At 39.8% G+C, this 25,959-nt stretch overlaps 1 protein-coding gene across 1 annotated transcript; it reads left to right on the forward strand.

The window, feature by feature from the left end:
* The first annotated feature begins 5,367 nt into the window (after positions 1-5,367).
* Positions 5,368-6,924, forward strand: LOC132639535 (uncharacterized). Its single transcript, XM_060355978.1, has 2 exons — positions 5,368-6,149; positions 6,255-6,924. The coding sequence occupies exons 1-2, from the start codon at positions 5,368-5,370 to the stop codon at positions 6,922-6,924; spliced, it is 1,452 nt and encodes a 483-aa protein (XP_060211961.1).
* The last annotated feature ends 19,035 nt before the right edge of the window (positions 6,925-25,959 follow it).

Below are 25,959 nucleotides of genomic sequence, written 5' to 3' on the forward strand. Positions count from 1 at the left end.
CGTTGATGACTCTGAGCAGTACTCCTTCGAGAGTGGCTCCTGAGAGAATGGCAGTCAGGGCGGTTTAGATGGCGTTAGTGGTGGCGACTCTGATGATGATGGTGCGACCATCATACGGATGGCCTAGAGATCTCCCCCCTACCCTCATTTTTATGCTTGGTGGCCCTTGTAGGGCCTTTATTTCTGGACAATCTTTTGTTGGTTTGCCGCTTTATTTTCGGATAATTTTTGTTTTTGGTTTCTGGTTGTCCTGGTTTATGGCCAATGCCTGGATAATTTGTTTTGGATATGGAACTTTTTAGTTTCCTTGCTTTTAGTAATGGTAGTTGGTTTCGTAGTAGTGGCTTGAGTGGTTCTTTCCCTCGTCGGGCTTGTTTTTATACAACTTGTTGGTTGGTCATGCTGCTGTGTTTATCTGATCTATCGAAGGTTAAACAGGGAAATGGACTGGAAGGACAGGGAAAGAAAATGCAGGTCTCTGATTCCAGCAGTGCTGATTCGGCGATCTCTCAGACCGATGTGGCGATACCGCCTTGGCAGCAAGGGACCACAGGAGCAGTCCCTTTGGGAGATAGGATCACCGCAATAGTGGGCTGACCACTGGGGCGGTGTGCCTGGTAGTGGCATGCCCAGTTCCTCTCGCATTCGAAATCTAACTCACCTCTTACAACGCAGCTAGATCTAACTTTGAAATATAACTTACTTTTTGCATGTTAATACCAATTGGGATCCTCTAGATACCAATTGGGTTCACCGAGATACCAATTTGATCGGAGAAGCACGATATGAAAGAAAGAAGGGAAATTTTCCTAGATGCCCTATAGCCTCCCGTGGAGGGGTACGGATGTCTACGTACCATTCCACGAGACCCTACTAGACATTGCTCTGGTACCTAGTAGACCAGTAACCTAGGCTCTGATACCAACTTGTCACGACCCAAATTCGGGTTCGTATGGGCACCTACCTTTCCACCTTGGTAGGCGAACCCTCTCATTTATATAACGTTTCAATCACATGACATTCCATTAAAATCATTTGATAATTAAGAAATACAGCGGAATTCCATTCATAAGTATTCAGCAAAAGCAAGGTTTATACGTTTACAACAACACCAATTTACAGACTCGATACGACTTCCCATGACCTAGTCCAGACTAGTACAAGAGTGGCTATTGACTCGGATTACCATTACATTCTACGACGCATCCTCCATCCCGAATGAAATGGGAGGAGGCCTTCCAAATAGGCACCGTCAGTTCCTCTTCACATCAATCAAATACGTGAAACAATCTACACCTCAAAAAGGGATTAACAAGTGCAATATCAGTACAAAACACGCGTACTGAGTAAGTATCATAGGCCGACAATGGTTAGTAATACATATTGGTAAAGAATTCACAGATAATGATGATAATCACTAAATCAAATCACATATCCCAAAACAGTAGATCACAACGTCAATATAACTTAAGTCACAACTACTCTTCAATGAATTATAAGTTGCCCAACACTTGTACAGGTTCTCAACATCTTTGCAATTCCCAAGTCTCTCGTGTGTGTTTTATGAGCGAGCTCATTGTTGCGACACCTTTTTTTATCCTACCTCGCTTAAACAATTTACTACCAGTTTAGGTTAAATTAACAGAGCACAAGTCAACAATATAGTTCATAATTATAGATTCCAAATGTTCGTCATTGCCTATGTATAGCATCTAAACCCAAATAGGATAGTCTGAGTATATCCGATCCAATCCTGACAACATAATCATCCCTATCCAATCATCACAACAACTCAATCAATTCATAATGCAATGCGGTGCAATAATGGTATGAATGCGATGCCATGACATGCAAATGAGGAGTACACATGTACTCCGGACGGAAATATCAACATCTCGGTAGCACAACCCAGCGTGACTCGCGAAGTCTAAGTGCCACCCGTCCCGGATCTTTGCCCAACAGACAGACGGGATCCTGGCTAATTTCTCATAGGGGGAGTCTCACCGACACCACCCTGGGGGACCCGCGCAGTCCATACACTAACAACGATTACGGGATAACATCAAAATCGGCCATGCAACAACGATGCCCAAATATAACCATCGGACATCGGCCTCCGCACAATCACTCAAGGAGTCTGTTAAATATCAGTTTCACAAATCAGCGATTTCGGAATGGTTCTTCGGACATCGGCCTTCTCAAAATCACTCAAGTAAAAGAGTTCATCAAATATCAGTTTCATAAAATCAGCGATACCGAATCATCATTGGGTATCGACCATGCATGATAAATATGAGAAATGCGTGCAATACATAGGTCAATCATCAACAATCAAGTTCAATATCTCAAGTACCTCGACGGGTACGCCAACAACGTATCACATCACAATACCAATAGTGGGTATTCCAACATATATAAAGTGAAATACCAACAGTGGGTTCGGCAACATATATCTATAACTCAAGTACCAACAGTTGGTACGCCAACATATATTGAGCACAAATACCAGCAACAGTATGTCAATTCTATCCAAATCAGGAAGACACAATAGAACTCAATATCTACCAACTACACAAGGCATCAAGCAAACATAATTAAATAATCAGGCCCACATAACGGGTGGCTAGTCCCAACACACATCAAGTCAATCATTCGACATACGGAATTACAATTTTTGTAAATCAACATATTTTCTTAGGATAAGAATCTTACCCTACATTCGAGTCATTCATCATCATTTAATTATCACGACCCAACCGGAGGGCCATGACGGGTACCCGGTGCTAACCCACCCGGACACCTCTTATCGTACTCTCATATTCACATCTAGGTGAGCCACATGGCTTACTTACAATTTATATGCATCAATAGTACTAATCTCATTGGGCAACAACACATTTATATCATCATCAATAATAATGCCCATATCCATATACACATGCCGACAAGGCTATCAAAATGACATACAAAATATGAGCCGACAAGGTTAAGGACATCTAATCATATACAACTGTCTACGAGCCTCTCAGGAGAATATGTCACATCATATAGGCGGGACAGGACCCCGCCTTGCCCATAGGTATGTACACAAAAGAATAATACTAAAAGTTGTAGCTCCGGAATGAAATGGAGCTTCTCTATGTAGTCCCTGAGTGAGAAGTCTATGGATCAGTCCTGTCTCCCTGTCCACCTGCGGGCATGACGCAGCGTCCATAAACAAAAGGACATCAGTACGAATAATGTACTGAGTATGTAAAGCATAATCAACATCATAATATGAGCATAAAAGACAGCACAAGAAATAGCATAGGATGGGGGAATCGGGGAGTAGTAGAGCCATAATCATAATTACTTACTTGTCTTTCATAGGGACCATCCATTTCTAGTGCGTGCTCGTGTACATACATATATACATATACAAATATCCATATTCGGATCCATATTCATATACATATTCGTATCCATATTCATATACATATTCGTACCCATAGCGTAGACTATGAAGGTTCGGTGGTTTCACATACCCTGCCATGACAAGGTTCGGTGTCATAAATACCTGGCCCTACCATGGCTCAGTGTTATCCGTACCCAACTGCAGTGGTGTGCACGCGATAGGTGCCATACCCGGCCATATAAGCTCGGTGTTACATAATAGTCATACATACTTAAATCCGTATACATAGGAGTTCATGAGTATCATCGTCATCATTGACATCATCATTTTCGTTATATTTATCCTTAGAGGATCAACTATTATGTAAAAGAGGCAATAAAATCGTGAACGTATCGAGAATCATAAGCTTTGGAAACCTTAGAGATAGTCATTTGGAAGACATTATCACTACTAGAAAATAGGCCTATAGCAACGGTTTTTTAGCAACAGTTACTCAACCGTTGCAATAGAGTATATGTTGCATCGGTTTTAACCATTGCCAAGACACTTTGACCTAACAGCACATTTATAAAATTAAACCGTCGCGTTAGTCAAATAACCGATGCTATAGACGTACATTTAGTAACGGGTATTGGAACCGTTGCAATAGATGATTCTATTGCAACAGTCATATAAGAAAATTTAGCTATTGGGACAGTTTAGTTTCCCCCAATATTTTCCCTCCACTTATTCTATTGGACCCACCAAAACCCCCATTTTTTAATAAAAAATAATGACCAAAAAATATACCATATATGAATAAACATATCACTAGAAACATATCATCAAATATTTCTTCTCAGTTGAAGCTTTTAACAATATGGGTTTTTTCTAGCAATGTGACTAACTTATTCTCAGTTGAAGTTTCTCTAGCAAAATTCATCTTTTTCTTCAGCTAATTAGTCTTCTTGCTTTTTTCATCTACAGGTTTGCTCCATGAAATTTAAGTTTCCCCTCTCTCTTAACATGTATTATTGTTGTAGTATTTTTAAAAATCAGAAATTCTATGAGTTTGTTTGTGGATTTTTAGTTTCTTGGTGTGATAAAAATGTTAACTTTACGTAGTCTAGCTATGGAATTGTTGATTTTTGTACAGTTTCTTGAATCTGTGAACTGTGCGTTTTTTTTTTGTGGAAACAAAATATCTATTGTATTTGTTTGTGAATTTTAATTTCTGGGTGTGAAAAAAAAATGAGATATCTAAGTAGTGTACCTGTAGAATTTACCTTTTTCTTTCATTTTCTTGGATCATTGTTGAAATTTGTGAACTGGGTTTTTGTGGAAACAAAAAATCTTCTGCATTTGTTTGTGGATTTTAGTTTATGGGTGTGATAAAATGTGATCTTTATGTAGTCTAGTTGTGGAGTTGTTTTTACTTCCATTTTCTTGGGATCATCCTTCAAAGTTGAGAACTGGATTTTTAAGGAAAGAAAGATTCTTCTGCATTTGCATGTTTTTGTTTGTGGATTTTAGTTTGTGGGTTTGATAAAAATGGGAACTTTATGTAGTCTAGCCATGGAATTGTTGTTTTTCTTCCATTTTGTTGAATCATTCTTGAAAGTCTGGGTTTTTGTAGAAAGAAAATATCTTCTGCATTTGTTTGTGGATTTTAGTTTCTGGATATGATAAATATGTGATCTTTATGTAGTCTAGCTATGGAATTTTTTTTTTCCGTTTTCTTGGATCATTCTTCAAACCAGAGAACTAAATCTTTGTGGGAAAAAAAATCATTTGCATTTGTTTGTGGATTTGATAAAAATGTGATCTCTATGTAGTCTAACCATGGAATTATTCTTTTTCTTGGATCATTCTTCAAAGCAAAACATTGGGTTGATGGGGAAACTGATACTTTTCTCTTTTTGTATGCATTTCTGCTGAAATTTGCTATTTGAATTTTGATTTTGATGTTATGCTCGTGTCACGTAGGATATTCAATGGATACTATAGATAAAAGTTGGATGGATCTCCGAAGATCCACCAATGAGTATGATCGTGGAGTGAAGTCTTTTCTTGATAAGGCATTTGAACGAGCTTCTCAAGGAAATGAAATACTATGCCCTTGTATAAGGTGTTTTAATCGGTATTGGCATACTCGAACAGTGGTGGAGAATCACTTGTTTGGTTATGGATTTGTTAATGGATACACCAAATGGGTTTTCCATGGAGAAGGGTTTTCTTCAACAGATATGCCGCATCCAACCAATGATGATGAAACTTCCGACATGCATGACGATATCGATGGACTACTTTATGATACTTTCAGGAATGTAGAAGGTGATCTGATGCATGAAGGAGTGAGAGAGGGACCATCTGAAGATGCAAAGAGATTTTTCAAATTAGTTAAGGAAGGGAAACAAGAGTTGTACCCAGGGTGTAAGAATTTTTCTAAGTTGAGTTTCACCATTCGGTTGTACTTGTTTAAATGCATTCACGGATTGAGTAATGTAGCCTTTTCAGACTTGTTATACTTGTTAGACTTGATAAACGAGGCATTTCCATTTGCTCAGCTACCCGAGTCTTTCAACAAGGCAAAAAAGGTGATAAAAGATTTGGGCCTTGGTTATGAGAAAATTCATGCATGCCCTAACGATTGCATGCTATTTTGGAATGACAATGCGAAGATAGATAATTGCTCTGTGTGTGGTTCTTCTAGATGGAAGAATGTTCGTGATGATTTGACTAATAAGAACACTAAAATCGCAACAAAGGTTTTAAGGTACTTCCCTTAAAAGCCTAGGCTTCAGAGGATATTTATGTGTTCTGAAACATCTGTAGCCATGAGATGGCATGCTACTGAATGACCCAAAGATGGGAATTTAAGACATCCTGCTGATGGGGAAGCTTGGAAGCATTTTGATTCATTGCACCCGGATTTCTCTAAAGATCCTCGTAATGTTCGATTGGGTCTTTCAAGTGACGGTTTCAATCCATTCCAAACCATGAGCATTTCCCATAGTACATGGCCAGTTATGTTAATGAACTATAATTTGGCACCATGGATTTGCATGAAGCCGGAGTATATAATGTTGTCAATGATCATTCCAGGTCCATTGTCTCCTGGAAACGATATAGATGTGTTCCTACAACCACTAATTACAGAGTTGAAGGAACTATGGGAAATGGGAGTGGAAACATATGATGCTGAAACTAACCAAACATTTCTAATGCGTGCAGCTTTATTGTGGACAGTTAGTGATTTTCCAGCACTAGCAATGCTTTCCGGATGGAGCACCAAGGGGAAATGGGCATGCCCCACCTGTAATTATGATACTTGCTCTCAATATCTCAAACATAGTTGTAAGATGTGTTACTTGGGTCATCGAGCATTTTTACCTCCTGATCATCCATTTCGAAGAGATAAGAAATCATTTGATGGTAAAGAGGAGCATAAAGCTGCACCTACTCCCTTATCAGGCATAGAAGTGCTTGAAGAGCTACGTGAATTCAATAATGTCTTTGGGAAGGGCCGAAAAAAGGGCTCGGAAGAGTGATGGTCCATGGAAGAAAAGATCCATATTTTTTAAATTGCCATATTGGGCACATAACAAATTGAGGCACAATCTTGACGTTATGCACATAGAGAAGAATATATGTGATAGTTTGCTTGGGACTTTGTTAGATGTACCTGGAAAGTCCAAAGATCATGTAAATTCTCGCTCTGACTTGCACGAGATAGGGATACGCAAAGAGCTTCAACCATGAAAAGATGATAAGAATGGTAAAATTCATCTGGCTAAAGCTTGTTTCTCTATGAAACCAGAGGAGAAAAGGTTGTTTTGCACTGTTTTAAAAAATGTCAAATTACTAAAAGGGTGTGCCTCTAATATATCACGTCGTGTGCAAATGGAGGAGATGAAATTATCAGGATATAAGAGCCATGATGCTCATTTCATAATGCAGTACTTGCTTCAGGTTGCGGTTAGAAAAGTGTTACCCAAGAATGTGTCTTTGGCCTTGATTAGGTTGGAGAATTATTTTATAGCCACATGTAGTAAGGTTATAAGAAGAAGAGATCTTGATAAAATGAAGGTTGAAATCATAGATATAGTATGTGACCTTGAAAAGATTTTTCCTCCAATCTTTTTTGATATAATGACACATTTGCCTATCCATTTAGTAGATGAAAGTAAGCTTGGGGGTCCGGTTCATTTGCATTGGATGTATCCCAATGAGAGAAACATGTGTAAGTACAAGGGGTTCGTTCGGAATCAATCCAATCCAGAAGGATCAATAGCGGAGAGTTTTCTGGCCGAAGAGTGTTTGACCTTTTGTTCAAGATACCTACATGATGGGGTGAAGACAAGATTTAGTAGGTATCAGACCGAGGATGAAGATGTTCAAACAAAGGGAAATGATTTTTCACATATATTTCCTAAGACAGGCCATCCAATTAGAAGTAAGAAGAAAAGGAAAGGCAAGATATTTGACATGGATAGTCATCAGTGGGTTGAAGCACATCGGTATGCTTTGTTCAATACTGGAGATGAACAAGTAGAGATGTTTATCAAGTAAGAAAATATAGTCATTTGAATTTTGAAATTTATTTATTATGATAATGTGTTTTAAATTTCATTTTTATATACCTAATGATTAATATAGCATACATGCTTGCAGGGAACATAAGAGTATAATTGATAAACATGGTAGAGGAAACGCATGGGCAAAAGCACGAATTCATAGTCGAGAATTTGGTGATTGGTTAAAAGAGAAAGTTAAAAAAAGTTAAAGTGCCCAATCATATAATATGGCTATCTTATGGGCCTAATGTAGTGGCCAGAAGATATACTGGATATTTCATTAATGGATACCGATTTCATACGATGAAACGGGATGCCTCATGCAAGACTCAAAATAGTGGAGTGAGTTTGTCAGCAACAACTGATAGTTTTGCTAGTGCCAGAGACCAAAATCCCGTTGATGGAATGGTTACCTATTATGGAGTTATTCAAGATATCATTGAGATTGATTATTGGGGTTGTTTTAGTGTTGTACTATTTAGATGTGATTGGTTTCATAATGAAGTCGATGGCTATGGGTTGACTCGGGTATACTTCAAATAAAAAATGCAGCACGGACGACCCTTTTGTACTAGCATCTCAAGTGCAAGTTTTTTATGTGGAGGATCCAATTGAGAAAGGGGTTTATTATGCAAGAAATAAAGTCCCGATTGATTTCTATGAATTGGAGGAAGACAATTGTCCTAATATTGAAGAAACATTTTGGAGGGAGCCTAATGATGACATTGGCTCATCAGAAAGATTACTCGATGTTGATGTCAGATGGTCGAGAGAATATCTCCCTGTCGATATCATTGATGTGTCTTCCCTTGCACAACATTCACAAGATGTATCTATTGAAACATCGGAAGAGGAGGCTGACTTTGATGATACCGATTGGGATTGGATGGAGCCTGATGATTGACAAAGGATCTTTTGAACTTGTACAAATATATACCCTTCATCAATTTTTGTAGTGAATAATAAATTCCCTTTTATAATGATGTGAATTGAAAATTGGACTCCGTTTACTATCTCTTATTCTCTTTCTGTCAATGTGCTTACCTTCATGTTTGTCTCTAAATTAGTGCACAAACTGTATGATACATTATGTAATCTTTCTTTCGTATATTCATTTTGAGAAAATTATTTTTATTGATGAGAAACTTATTAAGTCTTTTTTTCTTATATTCATATGCAGTATCTATATTTCTGCAATATCTCTCAGGAATCTTTAACTTCACTGGAGACCAAAGAAAAAATTCAGGTTCTAGTCTTTCACTCTATCTCTCAGTTATTTTCCTTCAAATCTAAGAACAAGAAGCAAAACTTTGTTATCATGTTATTGATAAACGATATCTCTTTTCTTTTGCGTAAATAGATGCGCAGAGATTTTTTCCTTTCCTTTGTTATAATTATGTTGAACTTCAAAATATTTGGTCTATCTTTAATTTGACCTTTGAACTTTTTCATGTTTTTATCTTCCGTTGACTCAAACTTCATGCCAAGCTGCTCTCGATTTATGTATTGAGCATATTCCCCATTCATTGAATCATCCAAAAAACTCATTAAGCTTTTGCTCCTGCATAAACTTTTTTTTTTGGCAATACATTGTAAATATTATCATACCAACAAATTTCATATTTACCCCTAAGAAGAACTAGTTCCCTTAACTCCCAGATGGTGTTAAGCAGAACATAGCCTCAATTTCTAGTAGAAAGGTCTGTCCAACAAAACTAGTACATTGCTGTTATAGCCCATATTTTGTACGTTCGGATAATTCAAGACAATTGCGAGAAGTTAAGGGCAAAGCTATTTTTCAAAGTTATTTTAATACACAAGTTGTTATGAATATTATTGGTATGGAAATATTTAGAAAGGCTAAGGGTGAAAAGGGAAATTCGCAAGATGGCTCATAGAAATATTGAGGAAGGCTAAGGGCAAATTTGGAATTTGGAAAATAATTTTTCATGAATTACAAAAAAAAAAAAAAAAGAGATGGGCTTGAAATAAAAGGCCATGTGGCCGTCCAAGTTAGTTGGGCCAAAGCCCACATGGATGCTTAATGTGTATAAGTAAAATATGGCCCATGGATTATTATTCATCTTCTTTTTAATTCAAGACACTTGAAGAAGTTTCAAGAAGAGAGAATATATAGTAGTATTCAGCCATAGCTCCAAAAATTAATCCATGGAGAATTGACCAAGAAAAGTTGTTTTATTCTAGCTTTTCTACCAATTGGGACGTCCTTAACAACATGGAGTGGTTGTTGGAGCAAGCAAACCATTTAATTGTGCAAACATATACCCCTAGCCAAGTGAAGAGATGTGTGGAGAAAGGTATGTGTTCAATCTTCTTTTACATGTGTTATGGATGATTTGCGAATATTGTAGTGTATAGAAATGGATGAAATTCATGAAATATGGGTGTGGAGGTCATGGCCGAATAGGGTCTGTTGTGTAGAAAAGATGAAATGATTTTATTTAGTAGTTTGATTGTTGCGTTGTGGATTCCAAGATGTAAAATGAATGAAAACCATGTATTTAGTGTGTTGGAGTGGTGGCCGTGTGGTGTGGAGCTTGGCCGTGTGTGTGTGCTGTGTTGTATAGGGATGATGAATTAAGTTTATCTGGTATTTTGGTTGTTGTCGTAATGAATTCTATGATGAAAATGAAAGTTTAATGATTCTAGTGAAGTTGTAATGGTTGGAGAGTTGTTTTAGAAGTTAATGTGAGTTGAATATAGTCTTCTTGTATTTATGGAAGACAATGTTGTTAGTATGTGAATTGTTGGTGTAATTCATGAAGTTGGAAGAGAAGAAATGTGTTGTTATTGTTCTTGTTGAATTTGGAAGGTTTCAGGTGAAGTAGTATGTTGATTGGGTTGTTTTGAATATTATGTGAATTGTTTGAAATATTCTTGAATCATGTTTGAATGATTTCGGATTAATACTTGAATGTGGAATCATTGGTGTTCGCTTGAATATATGCGATTAAATTGAATATAAATGAAATGTCGTTGACTTGTGTGACAAGAGTTGTTAATGTTAGAATACATTTTGGGATTGATCGTTGAAGTTGTTAGCATGATTCTTGGTAATGTTGTTGGTAATTTGGCCGAGTTAAATTCTCGGATTGTTGATTGATCATTTGGCCAAGTTAGATTCTCGGGGGTGGTGTATTTACAGGGGAAATGCTGCCGAAATTTCGACAAATTATAAGTGAATTTATTTGAGAAACTAAGGCAAGTGTATGACGACGAATCTAATGATTATGTGAATCTTTTTTAATGTAGACTAGCAAGCTTGGACGAATAAGCGTAGCTAATAGGCCATGGAGCAGGTATGTAAGGCTTACCCCTTCTTTCTTTTGGCATGTCCTAGAGCTAAGTAAGGTATGACATGACACGCACCTCGGGGTAACTCTACTCTTTGATTCTGAGCTTGGTTATGATGCCTATTCTCTTTTGTCATGAGCATGTTTCGTATGGTTGAGTCTATTGTATGATTAATAAATGAATAAGCTACTTCATAAGGTTTTGATATGTATCCGTGATTCCGAAACTCTATTTGATATGTTTCCGAGGTTGTCTATGATTCTGATTCACTTCTGTTATAAGTATGTCTGATATGATCGAGCTTATTATATGATTGTATAATGAGATGAGTATAAAGAGTTTTGTTTCTAAAAGAGTTCTGTAAGTTTTACTGTCCCTGACTTTTGTAAAAGATATTGGATTTCCTTTGAAACGTTCGTAAAAGTTCTGTGGTAAAAATGTCCGTAACTTTCATATACTAACTCCGATTGACTCGAAACGTGTTTATGATCCTTCAAACGTCGGTAAGTGTACGTATCTATCGAGTCTTGACTTATGTGCATATGCTTTCTCACGACTCTGTTCGTGCAAGCCTCAGTATGTTATTCACTGCGTCCCGGGCCAGGTTCTGTTATCGTGCGCCTTCCTCTGCATTGTTCACCGCGTCCCTCTCTCTTGCGGGCCGGGTTCTGTTATATGTATATTTGTATATGATGATATGATGATATGATGATATGGGGATGGCGGCCAGGATGGCATATGATGATTTTGTTCACTGCGTTCCGTAATAGAGGGTCGGGATCTGTTATCTGCATAGATGGTATATGATTCTGACATGCATTGATAATTCTGTTCACCGCGTCCCTCACTAAAGGGTCGGGATCTGTTATATGCATATATGATATATGATTTTGGCATATGATGATTCTGTTCACCGCGTCCCTTACTAGAGGGTCGGGATCTGTTATATGATTCTGTTCACCGTGTCCCTTAATAGAGGGCCGGGATCTGTTATACGCATATATACGATATATGATTCTGATATGCATGATTTGTGTTTGGAAAGTAAGCATTTTGGCATTCTGTACCCTCTGTACTCCTTCTGACATATGATATCAGCATACATGAGCTGTGTCTAGAAAACAAACATTCTGACATTCTGAGTCCGTACTTCTTCTGACATATGACGTCGGCATATATGATCTGTGTTTGGGAAACAAACATTCGGATATTCTGGATCTGCACCTTTTCTGACATATGACATATGCATACACGATTTGCGATTGGAAAATAAACGCTTTGGTAATCTGGATAATGTACCCACTATTGTACTGTTTGTTTCGATTATGGTTCTGTTTTCTGTATTTCATGCCTTACATGCTCAGTACATATTCCGTACTGACCCCCTTTCTTCGGGGGCTGCGTTTCATGCCACGCAGGTACACCCAGAAGAGTAGAAGATTTTGTCAGAAGACGATCCAGCGGGATTGGCGAGCTCCATTTCCTCCTGGAGTGTTGCCGAGTCAGAGTATTTGTATGTTCTGATTTCTGGATTGATGTTAGAGATTTTGCAGACAGAGTCGTGGGTATTGGAAGTCAATCTGTAAGCGACTCCATCAGCCAATGTGTCATTCTGTGTTATGTGATAAATTCCATATGATTGCAGATTTTGTTTGATTTGAGAATAGCGAAAAAAATATTTCTGAAAGCTATTATTATGTATTTCATTTAATTTAAGTTGGAAGTCCAAGCGAGTATGTATGTAATAAGAGTCAGTGGGTTCGCTCGGCTCCGAATATGGGGTCGGGTGCCCATCACACCCTAGCAGGATTAGGGTGTGACAATTGCCTTGCTATTTTCTGACTTCTATACTTACTTATTCTTGCTATCACTCCAGCTTTAGCTGTTGAATTGTAAACTCTATATTTATATCTTGTCCCTTGAATATCTTGGCATTTCTAGCTTGCCAAGTGTGATATAGCACAGCTCCATGGCTTGCTGCCAGTACTTCTCTTTTAAACTTGCTCCAGTGTTTGGTGTTGACCTTCTGTAGAATTGAGTGAACCTGATCCAGTTGCATTGTTATCCCCAGCCAAGTCTGGATAAAGCTTGCAAAACCTCTATTGCCTAGGCACAATCCACAAACAAGTGTGCTGTTTCGGGCCTATATGTTCCACATAGTACACATAGATCATCCTCACATGGAATCCCCATTTTCATCAGTCTGGTCCTTGTAAGCAGTCTTTGCTTCATAGCTAGCCACATTAGTATTCTATGCTTTGGCAACAAGACTTTTCTCCATATCAGCTAAGCTTCTCCTATTTTTTTGTCTGTCGCCTAGTAATGCAAGATAGCTGTTAGTCAAGGAATACTTGCCATTTGAGGTTAAACCATATCTGTCTTGTTGGTACCAGGATGTCCTGCATAATCTTCATCATGTATTATATCAGATTTTTAATAATATGTATCATGCTTATTATTTTTGTCTTCCAAATTTTCTCACTTGTTCAGTCTTAGATTTACACAGATCTTGATAGTCATGAGTCAACAAGGACCTTCAAAAAGAAACAAAAGAGCTCAAAGCAGAACATATGCTAAACCTGGTTCATTGTCATCCTTGGCAAATAAAAAACGACAGTTATTAACCACAAACGAAACTGTTCAAGCTATAAGGTCAGAGAGAGAGCATCTGCTAGAATTAATTGGAGAACAGCAGCCAGTAGCACCACAATCTAACCAAAATGAGCAACTTGTAGAAGAGCAACATGTAGAGGAGCAATTCGAACAGGAGCAACAACCCGTCGAGGAGCAATAGCCCGTCGAGGAGGAAATGCAAATGGATTCTACAATTCCTCCCACAAATGAACAATCTGAAGAAGGTAACACATAGCTTACGAACTTATTAAATTCATCTATGACTTCTAATTTCTTGTATTTTCTTTTAACTTTAGGCCTTTCGACTCAGAAAAGAAAAAGAGGTAGAACGCAAATGCATAGTGTGCATAACTGACATAAGCGTAAATTGATCCTACTGAATAGGCTCAATCAACCTATTGGTCCTACTGAAGATGTTGTAATAGAGTTTGGTAGCTTCCTCGGTACATTAGCGAGGACTGCGACCCTTTGCCCATTTGATATACTTCATTGGAGGAAAATGGACACAAAAGATGATTTATGGACATATACCAAGGTTTGAAGTTTCCAATATTTAAGTATCTATTAAAAGTATTGTTTTTGCTAACAAAATGACACAAAATTGTACGAGAAATATGATATTCCTAAAGCTGGCAAAAAGTGGACTTTGAAAGCAATTCATGCTGCTTGGAGAAGGCATAAAAGTGGCTTGAAGAAACTTTGTGTCACGACCCGGCTAGGGGCCGTGACGGGTACCCGGGGCTAACCGCCGAGCACCGCTCGTACTAGTACTCCTTAGGCTTATTTAACAATCATTTATCGGATTCATGCTTGATTTATAAGAAAACCCGTTTTCCTTTAGAAATATAATGTTTTTATACACATGAGCCCTTAGGCTAGCAAAATAATATATATGTATATTTACACAATGACCACGCCGTGAGACCACATGACCCACATTGAGTATCTACGAGCCTCTATGAGATGACATCTACAATTGTACACCAAAGAATCATCATAGGCACCTCCAGGACAACGGGGTGCTTTCAGTCAGCTAACAGCCTCTAAGAATCTGGAGCAAGATCTCCTCCCTGTCTTCCTGTGGGCATGAACACAGCGTCCAAAGAAAACGGACGTCAGTACGAATATTATACTGAGTATGTAAGGCAGGAATGAAATAAACAAACATAATAGAGGGATCAGGAATCATGAGAGAAGGATACAACCTGAGTGTATATCATGGACAACATACTCTCTACATATATTGCATTTTACATAATCATAGTATACATGCTATCACTTCCCATCATCACATACATCATCATATACGTCATATACGTCATCACATACATCCTCACATTGTAATCCGCATCGTTACTCGCGTCCGGGTAACCCTCATATGCCGCCCACTAGTGGTGATCATGCCCGGCCCTCTAGGCTCGGTGTAAACATAGCAGCCCGCAGTAGCAGTGACATGTCCAGCCATATAGGCGCGGTGGAATCATACGCAGCCCGCATTAGCGGTGACATGCCCGGCCATATGGGTGCGGTGGAATCATATCATCACAAAATCAATCATAACACATCACTATTACATATCTCATACCATAGCATCATGTTATCATTTCTTGGTATTCCATGCATCCCATAGTCGTATTACAAGTTAGCATTATTTATCATCTTATTGTCATAGCATACATTAGCGTTAGGAGCATACATTAGGCTTTAAGGCAACCACACTATGTCGGGGTGACGTAAGGTCGTGAACCCCCGATTGTATTATGGATATTTCATAAGTATCATGCCTCGCCTTGAAGGAAATATAGAATAAGGCGAGTGTTACCAATAATAACATCATTAGCATTGTAGGAACGTCGTACCACAATTTCTTGAATCTCTATACTCTAGCTCATTGTCATTATTATCATGCTTATAGGTGATTCGATATATAGAAGGACTCATAAGCTTCATCTTATAGGAGGATTATGGAAAACTTGAAGGATTCATGCCTTTTGAAAGAAGAGTTAAGCCTCACATACCTTTCTCGTTTAAGCAATCTAGCGTTCGCTTATTCTCCTTCAATGTCACGTCTCTACCTTCAAAAGAGGATTCGTACTAACGTTAGTTAATCAACTATAAGAACGCACTACTATTTCTAAAGACAATTGGGCAGCACTTCCTTTGTTTATACTATTTTTCACATATTCCATATCAACTCCTAACACCCACAACAACAATTACAATATAGCAATCAACAATCACCATTTATATACAATGACCATGATCCACCATTTCTCTTCATTTTTCCCACATTTATGGTTTTGGGTCCGCTATCGTATTTTCTCATGTATCACACTTTATCTCCTGGTCTACATGTCATTTATAACGCATTCATACTCACAACACACTAACATTCATGATTCAATTCAACTACCATTCACTCATGGCACTGTTCACTCATTTATGACCCATTTACTATGCTTTTCTACAATTCGGGTATATTAACCTTCCAATACCTTAAACAACATGAAATGGTCATGAAAATTACCTTGGATGATGGTGGAACAAGCCTTGAGTGGAGTTTCTACTCTAGCACCAAAACCCTACTTCACCTCTTTTAATTTTCTTTGAGGAAGATGAACTTGAGCTAGGTTTCACACTCTTGTTTTCATGAATTTGGAATTGTTGATCTTGATTTTCCCTTGATTCTCTTGAATTCTTGTGGATGATGTGTTTTGGAGTATTCTAGAGAGTTCTTGAATTGTGAAGATGAGAAATGAAATAAAATGAGCTTGGGGTCCCTTATACTTAACTTAAAAATCTGATTTTTGTGAAAAGTAGTCAGGATGCACAGTGGCCGTAAACCCAGTTTACGGGCCGTATTCTGGTTTACGGTCCGTCCTTCATGACCGTATTTAAGCATATCAGAAACAGAAAGGTTTTCAATAGGTCATGGTTGTTATATCCCGCGTTTTGTGAAATTGGATAATTCAAGGCAATCGCGGGAAGGCGGCAAGCAAGGCCACATTTTATCTTGTTTGGCACATGAGTTGCGTATGGAAAATTTAGAAGAGAAAATAGTGAGAAAGGTCAAGAGAAAAAAAGGGGATCCGAGGTATGACTCATGGAAATATGGAGAAACACGAAGGGCAAAATTGGAAGTTGGGCAAATTATTTTCAAGAATTACAAGGACTAGCCCAAAATATAATTGGGCTTAAATTTTTTAAAGCAAAAAAGAAGCCCAACCGGCCATGCCAAGCAAAAAAATGGCCCAAGCCCAAATTTTCTTTTAATTAAACCATGTGGAAATAAATAAAAGGGTGATAAACACCTCATATTTTCATCTTTATCACATAGAAGGATCAAGAAGCTTGAAGAGAAGACCAACAAAGGGGGCATTTCGGCCATACAAAAATTTCCAAGAAAAAGTGACAAAAATTCCTTCAAAAATTATTTCTAACTAAGTAGGGGGTGCTTAACAAGATGGAGTGTTTATTGGAGCAAGAACAATACAAATACTTATAAGTTGGAAGTGTAGTCAAGTGAAGAAGTGGAGAAGAAGCAAGGTGAGAACTTATGCCCTTTTTTTTCATGTTATGAATAATTATGCATGTTGTAGTATGCAAAGTGAGTGAAATTTGTGAAGAATAGGGAAGTGGGGGTGGGGGCCGTGAGGTGTGGTGCATGATTGTGTGTGTAGAAATTGTGTGTTAATCATTTTATCTAATGTTTAGTTATTATTGTTATGAATGCCATGTTGATGATGAAAGTTGAATGACTCTACTAAGGTTGAAGCCGTGTAGGTGTGCTTGATGTTAGGCCGTGTATAAGGCATGTATAATCGTGTGTATGTGTTGAATTGTGAAGGGATAAGGGGCAAGTTGAATTTAATATTTTAGTTGTTGTGTTGTAGATCATATATTGCAAATAAAGACTCAATAAGTTTGGTGAAGTATTGGTGATTGGAAGTTTGTGTAAGTTGGAAATAATGCTCTTGCATGGATAGTATGTAATGGTATTGGTATAATGTTGTTGGAATATATATATATATATATTTATGAAGTTGTTATTGTGCTCGTTGGAGTCGGAAGGTGTTGACCATAGTAGGAAATCGTTATAATGTACTTTGAATGGAATATGTGAATTACTAGTGTGGTTGTTGAATTATGTTAGTAGTTTGGCCGGGTTTGAATTCCCGGATTGTGCTTGATGAGAATTTGACTAAGTTAAATGTCGAGGATGATGTATTTACAGAGGAAGTGCTGCCGAAATTTCGGTAGCCAAGTACTCCCTTAGGATTTCAACACTAAGTATTCTAATAAGAAGTTTTGGTAAACTTGACCAATTTGCAGATTTTGACGAGATTGTGTCGTGAATTCGGAGTAGCAAAGGACGCGAAAAGAGGTATGTAAGGCTTCACCCTTCTTTCTATGGCATGTCTTAACTAAAAGAAGTCGGGTACGAGCCTCGGGGACACCCCTAATCCCCGGAATCCGCACTTAAAGTTTTCAACTTTTCGTTCAATTGAATTGAAGTAGAAAGTGTGCAAAATGATGAAATGACCTTCTAGACCCCTATAACTTGCCTAAGTGGGACCCGATCACCCCAAGACTCATACAAGTAATGCTATGACACGTAATATGGGTAAATGGTATACGCTACCTCGTCCGGCCCGAGGTGGGCCCGTTGCTCTCGGATTTTCCTAGAGTCTTGGTTAACGTGCTTGAAGTGCATCCAAAGGGGGCCTTCGATCCCGATTCCGTCACCAAGCAATAAGTGCTATGACCACTCCAACGGGAGTGCCCCTATGATGATAATGATAATGACAATGTCGGGTAAGGGAATGTAGCTATGATAAGTACGACCAAAACGACCCTATGACTAAGCCAAGTACCTTATGTAAACATGAAAGCGATAAACTAATTTTTAAATCGTATTTATATTTTCTAGTTATAACTTTATTTTCTAAGATTCCAAAACCCATGACTGTCATCTAAAATGCCTACGATGTCAATTTTGGTTACCGTAACCCTATTCTCCGTTGATAGTCTCACTTTAGAATACTTGTTCCTTCAAGGTGAGACAAAGCTATCACTAACATTCCGTAAAGTAATCGGAGATCATCGACCTTATGTCACTCCGATGGATACATGAGTTTCCTTGGCTCTCTTGTGTGCCGATATGATATATGTATATAAAGCGGGTATACGTGTATGGATATGTATATATATATATATACGATGTAGTAATTGTATATGAGACATGTATATGCGTAAAAGATAAGTAAATGTATATGTATGTGTATATGGGGAAAAAGGGAAGGGCCACTGTTATATCACCACCTGATTCAGCTGGATTCCATCCTGGACGCGGGATGCCCGGACGCGGGATATGGGATGAGCCGTACGCGGCGTCTGTATATATATATATATATAATGTGTGATACATATGTGATGTACTATGTTGGGTCATCGTTGGGGAGGGGGTTGGGAGAGCCGATTGTACTCGGCGTCTGTAAATGTGAATGAAAGATACTGTTTACCGAATTGTACTGTTTTCTGTATACGTGAATAAGGGACACCGGGGGGTGGGTAGGGAGAGCCGATTGTATTCGGCGTCTGTAAATGTGAGCAAAAGATACCGTTACTGAACGTACTGTTTTATTTCTGTACACGAGGAAAAGTAATATGAAAATGTTGATTACTATGCCTATGACAAGAAACGTTTCAAGGATGAAAAGGCAAATCTACATGACAGCCGGCCCGAAAAGGGGCCTCCCTATGTACATGTTAAGTTCTTGCCTCGTTATACGCGCTATGACTCTGTGATATTATTATTGATCGTACTTTATGTTACTGCTTGAACTGTTTTCCATGCCTTACATACTCGGTACATTATTCGTACTGACGTCCCTTCTTGTGGACGCTGCGTTTCATGCCGCGCAGGTCAGCAGGTATACGGACCAGATTCCTAGTGCCCTATCAGCAGCATTCGACAGCGCTCCAGTTGTTCCGGAGCCTTATTTCATCGGTACTATTTTGTGTATGTATTTTCGGGCGCGACAGTACCCGGCCCTTTCTCTGTATAAATGTACTATGTCTAGAGGCTCGTAGACAGATATACACAGTCAGCTATGTACTGTTTAATGTATTTTATTCCGAATGGTCTGCGTTCTGGTGTAACGCGATATTAGAAAGTTTACTGCAAATGTTAATGTTTAGAAAAAAACAATATGGCACTGTTTATACAGGATAGCTAAGGGGTGCTCGGTACAAGTATCGGGTACTCGTCACGGCCCCTGGTCGGGTCGTGACAGAAGTGGTATCAGAGCAGTTCGGTCCTAGGGTTTGTCTACGAGCCGTGTCCAGTAGAGTCTTGTCTATGGGTGTGTAGCGCGCCATACTTATAGACAGGAGGCTACGGGGCATTTAGGAAATGTGACCTTCTTTGTATTTTGAAATCGTGCGATAGAGCTATGTTACCAGGCTTCCATGCTCCTTTTCTAAAACCGATGTCATGGTTTCAGTAATGCCGCCGAAGCGAAAGGCTACGACGGCCGAGAAAGCCAAGGGGGTGGCGGCCCGCAGAGTTGAACAGGAGCTAGACGAAGAAGAATCTCACAATGAAGCTCCCCCTCAGATTGTTCCTGCACCCCCTGCACCGGCAGAGCAGGGAAGAGCTCCAGCTCCAGCCCCCGCACCTCCAGTTCCACCGCCAGCAGCTCCGGGCCAGCAGATGGCAGAGGCCATCCAGTTATTGACCCAGCTAGTCGCCGCACAAGCTCAGCGGCAAGATGTGGACACAGGCGACAGGGCGGTAAGCGCAAGGGCCCGAGACTTTATTACCCTGAAGCCGCCAGAGTTCTATGGATCGAAGCCAGAGGAGGACCCGCAGGGTTTTATAGACGAGATGCTGAGGACTCTGAGGATCATACATGCTTCAGATACGGAGTCCGTAGAGTTGGCTTCATACAGGCTGCGGGATGTGGCAGTTCTGTGGTACGGTAATTGGATATCATCGAGGGGAGCAAATGCACCCCCTCCGGTTTGGCAGGAGTTCACTGAGGCTTTCCTACGACATTTCCTACCACCAGAGGTTCGACGGGCTCGAGCCGATATGTTCTTGAACCTGAGACAGGGAAATATGAGCGTTCGGGAATACAGTCTTCGTTTCAACTCGCTAGCCAGGTATGCCCCCGCCCTGATAGCAGATAGGGGAGACCATGTGCACCGATTTGTAAGCGGGCTTGGGCCACATTTGGTTAAGGAGTGTTTGACGGCCTCACTCCAAGACGGGATGACTATTACCCGCATCCAGGCCCACGCCCAAAATCTGGAGGAGCAGTATCAGACACGGAGAGAGGAGAGCTATCCAGATAGGGGTTCCAGAAAAAGAGGCAGATTTTCTAGGGGTAGGAGCGAGTATAGAGGGGGGCAGGCACAAGAGCAATCTGGGTATTCGGGCCAACCAGCGGCCAGTGCACCTCCTCGATTAGCGGAATGGGGATTTGACCGACCTACCAATTCAGGAACAGGACAAGGCTCTAAGGCTTCAAGACTCCAGTACAGAGCCGATTCTAGCAGGACGGGGCTTCCCCCACCACGATGTGCTCGGTGTGGCAAGCCACACTCTGGGCAGTGCTACCTAGACACCAGTGGTTGTTTTTCCTGTGGTCGGACTGACCATTTTGTACGTGATTGCCCACTAAAGGATGGAGGAGGCCAAACTCAGCCAGCCGGATCAGCGATCGGTTCGTCGTCGACCGTGCGCCCTCGTGGACAGACTTCTCAGGCTCCAGCAGGCCACGGCCGAGGTAGGGGAGGAGCACCTAGTTCAGCCGGTCCTCCGCACCGCCTATATGCACTGACAGGACGACAGGACCCTGAGCCTTCCGCAGACGCGGCCACAGGTAATTTTTCAGTATTTTCTGTGATAGACGTGTGTTAATTAACTCAAATTTTATTTTTCCCTATACTGTCCTCTGTATTACTGAACACACTGAGAATTTGGACGAAAAATGGTCATACGCATAGGTAAAAAGGCGAATACGGGAAATTGCGAAGGTCAGAACCGTAAATGAAGGAAAAGACGTGTGACGCGGACGTTTCGAAAACTGCCGAGACCTCAACTTGTTCCATATTATGTGACATAAGTAGTACGGGGAAGCGGAAGTAAAAATATTGACGCCGAGATATCGGAATGCATTAAAGTTCCAAGGTTAAGCGTGCTCAGGTGGGAGTAATTCCATGATGGGTGACCCCCTGGGAAATATGCTGAAAATTTCATAAATGAGGAAACAAGAGACGAGTGTAAAATTAGGCAGCCCAGAGTAAGTTGGGGTGTGGAAAGTGGTTAGAAACCGCATACGAGCCATATAGGCTGAGACGGATGAAGCTAACAGAAAAAGAAAAGCCATGACAACAGAAAGCCTTGGGAATGAAGGAGAAAAGTACAGGTGTTGCAGGGTGGGACCAATATTGAGTCCACACTGTCTAAGGCAAGGAATTCCTAATATGGCGACATACAGTAACATGTATAGTGAAGGGATAGACGCAGCAGACTCCACGGAGGAAGGAGCACAACGGTAAAGATCGCTGAGGGCAACCTAAGCCTCTAAAATGGACGTGCTAAGCGACATGAAGTATCTACAAAGGAAACCTCCCCGAAATAATATGATACGCTATGAGGCCAGTTCAACATTCGAGGACGAATGTTTTAAAGGGGGGGGAGGATGTTATATCCCGCGTTTTGTGAAATTGGATAATTCAAGGCAATCGCGGGAAGGCGGCAAGCAAGGCCACATTTTATCTTGTTTGGCACATGAGTTGCGTATGGAAAATTTAGAAGAGAAAATAGTGAGAAAGGTCAAGAGCAAAAAAGGGGATCCGAGGTATGACTCATGGAAATATGGAGAAACACGAAGGGCAAAATTGGAAGTTGGGCAAATTATTTTCAAGAATTACAAGGACTAGCCCAAAATATAATTGGGCTTAAATTTTTTAAAGCAAAAAAGAAGCCCAACCGGCCATGCCAAGCAAAAAAATGGCCCAAGCCCAAATTTTCTTTTAATTAAACCATGTGGAAATAAATAAAAGGGTGATAAACACCTCATATTTTCATCTTTATCACATAAAAGGATCAAGAAGCTTGAAGAGAAGACCAACAAAGGGGGCATTTCGGCCATACAAAAATTTCCAAGAAAAAGTGACAAAAATTCCTTCAAAAATTATTTCTAACTAAGTAGGGGGTGCTTAACAAGATGGAGTGTTTATTGGAGCAAGAACAATACAAATACTTATAAGTTGGAAGTGTAGTCAAGTGAAGAAGTGGAGAAGAAGCAAGGTGAGAACTTATGCCCTTTTTTTTCATGTTATGAATAATTATGCATGTTGTAGTATGCAAAGTGAGTGAAATTTGTGAAGAATAGGGAAGTGGGGGTGGGGGCCGTGAGGTGTGGTGCATGATTGTGTGTGTAGAAATTGTGTGTTAATCATTTTATCTAATGTTTAGTTATTATTGTTATGAATGCCATGTTGATGATGAAAGTTGAATGACTCTACTAAGGTTGAAGCCGTGTAGGTGTGCTTGATGTTAGGCCGTGTATAAGGCATGTATAATCGTGTGTATGTGTTGAATTGTGAAGGGATAAGGGGCAAGTTGAATTTAATATTTTAGTTGTTGTGTTGTAGATCATATATTGCAAATAAAGACTCAATAAGTTTGGTGAAGTATTGGTGATTGGAAGTTTGTGTAAGTTGGAAATAATGCTCTTGCATGGATAGTATGTAATGGTATTGGTATAATGTTGTTGGAATATATATATATATATATTTATGAAGTTGTTATTGTGCTCGTTGGAGTCGGAAGGTGTTGACCATAGTAGGAAATCGTTATAATGTACTTTGAATGGAATATGTGAATTACTAGTGTGGTTGTTGAATTATGTTAGTAGTTTGGCCGGGTTTGAATTCCCGGATTGTGCTTGATGAGAATTTGACTAAGTTAAATGTCGAGGATGATGTATTTACAGAGGAAGTGCTGCCGAAATTTCGGTAGCCAAGTACTCCCTTAGGATTTCAACACTAAGTATTCTAATAAGAAGTTTTGGTAAACTTGACCAATTTGCAGATTTTGACGAGATTGTGTCGTGAATTCGGAGTAGCAAAGGACGCGAAAAGAGGTATGTAAGGCTTCACCCTTCTTTCTATGGCATGTCTTAACTAAAAGAAGTCGGGTACGAGCCTCGGGGACACCCCTAATCCCCGGAATCCGCACTTAAAGTTTTCAACTTTTCGTTCAATTGAATTGAAGTAGAAAGTGTGCAAAATGATGAAATGACCTTCTAGACCCCTATAACTTGCCTAAGTGGGACCCGATCACCCCAAGACTCATACAAGTAATGCTATGACACGTAATATGGGTAAATGGTATACGCTACCTCGTCCGGCCCGAGGTGGGCCCGTTGCTCTCGGATTTTCCTAGAGTCTTGGTTAACGTGCTTGAAGTGCATCCAAAGGGGGCCTTCGATCCCGATTCCGTCACCAAGCAATAAGTGCTATGACCACTCCAACGGGAGTGCCCCTATGATGATAATGATAATGACAATGTCGGGTAAGGGAATGTAGCTATGATAAGTACGACCAAAACGACCCTATGACTAAGCCAAGTACCTTATGTAAACATGAAAGCGATAAACTAATTTTTAAATCGTATTTATATTTTCTAGTTATAACTTTATTTTCTAAGATTCCAAAACCCATGACTGTCATCTAAAATGCCTACGATGTCAATTTTGGTTACCGTAACCCTATTCTCCGTTGATAGTCTCACTTTAGAATACTTGTTCCTTCAAGGTGAGACAAAGCTATCACTAACATTCCGTAAAGTAATCGGAGATCATCGACCTTATGTCACTCCGATGGATACATGAGTTTCCTTGGCTCTCTTGTGTGCCTATATGATATATGTATATAAAGCGGGTATACGTGTATGGATATGTATATATATATATATACGATGTAGTAATTGTATATGAGACATGTATATGCGTAAAAGATAAGTAAATGTATATGTATGTGTATATGGGGAAAAAGGGAAGGGCCACTGTTATATCACCACCTGATTCAGCTGGATTCCATCCTGGACGCGGGATGCCCGGACGCGGGATATGGGATGAGCCGTACGCGGCGTCTGTATATATATATATATAATGTGTGATACATATGTGATGTACTATGTTGGGTCATCGTTGGGGAGGGGGTTGGGAGAGCCGATTGTACTCGGCGTCTGTAAATGTGAATGAAAGATACTGTTTACCGAATTGTACTGTTTTCTGTATACGTGAATAAGGGACACCGGGGGGTGGGTAGGGAGAGCCGATTGTATTCGGCGTCTGTAAATGTGAGCAAAAGATACCGTTACTGAACGTACTGTTTTATTTCTGTACACGAGGAAAAGTAATATGAAAATGTTGATTACTATGCCTATGACAAGAAACGTTTCAAGGATGAAAAGGCAAATCTACATGACAGCCGGCCCGAAAAGGGGCCTCCCTATGTACATGTTAAGTTCTTGCCTCGTTATACGCGCTATGACTCTGTGATATTATTATTGATCGTACTTTATGTTACTGCTTGAACTGTTTTCCATGCCTTACATACTCGGTACATTATTCGTACTGACGTCCCTTCTTGTGGACGCTGCGTTTCATGCCGCGCAGGTCAGCAGGTATACGGACCAGATTCCTAGTGCCCTATCAGCAGCATTCGACAGCGCTCCAGTTGTTCCGGAGCCTTATTTCATCGGTACTATTTTGTGTATGTATTTTCGGGCGCGACAGTACCCGGCCCTTTCTCTGTATAAATGTACTATGTCTAGAGGCTCGTAGACAGATATACACAGTCAGCTATGTACAGTTTAATGTATTTTATTCCGAATGGTCCGCGTTCTGGTGTAACGCGATATTAGAAAGTTTACTGCAAATGTTAATGTTTAGAAAAAAAAAATATGGCACTGTTTATACAGGATAGCTAAGGGGTGCTCGGTACAAGTATCGGGTACTCGTCACGGCCCCTGGTCGG

This window comes from Lycium barbarum, chromosome 5 (assembly GCF_019175385.1).
Source record: "Lycium barbarum isolate Lr01 chromosome 5, ASM1917538v2, whole genome shotgun sequence".
Classification (NCBI taxonomy): domain Eukaryota; kingdom Viridiplantae; phylum Streptophyta; class Magnoliopsida; order Solanales; family Solanaceae; genus Lycium; species Lycium barbarum.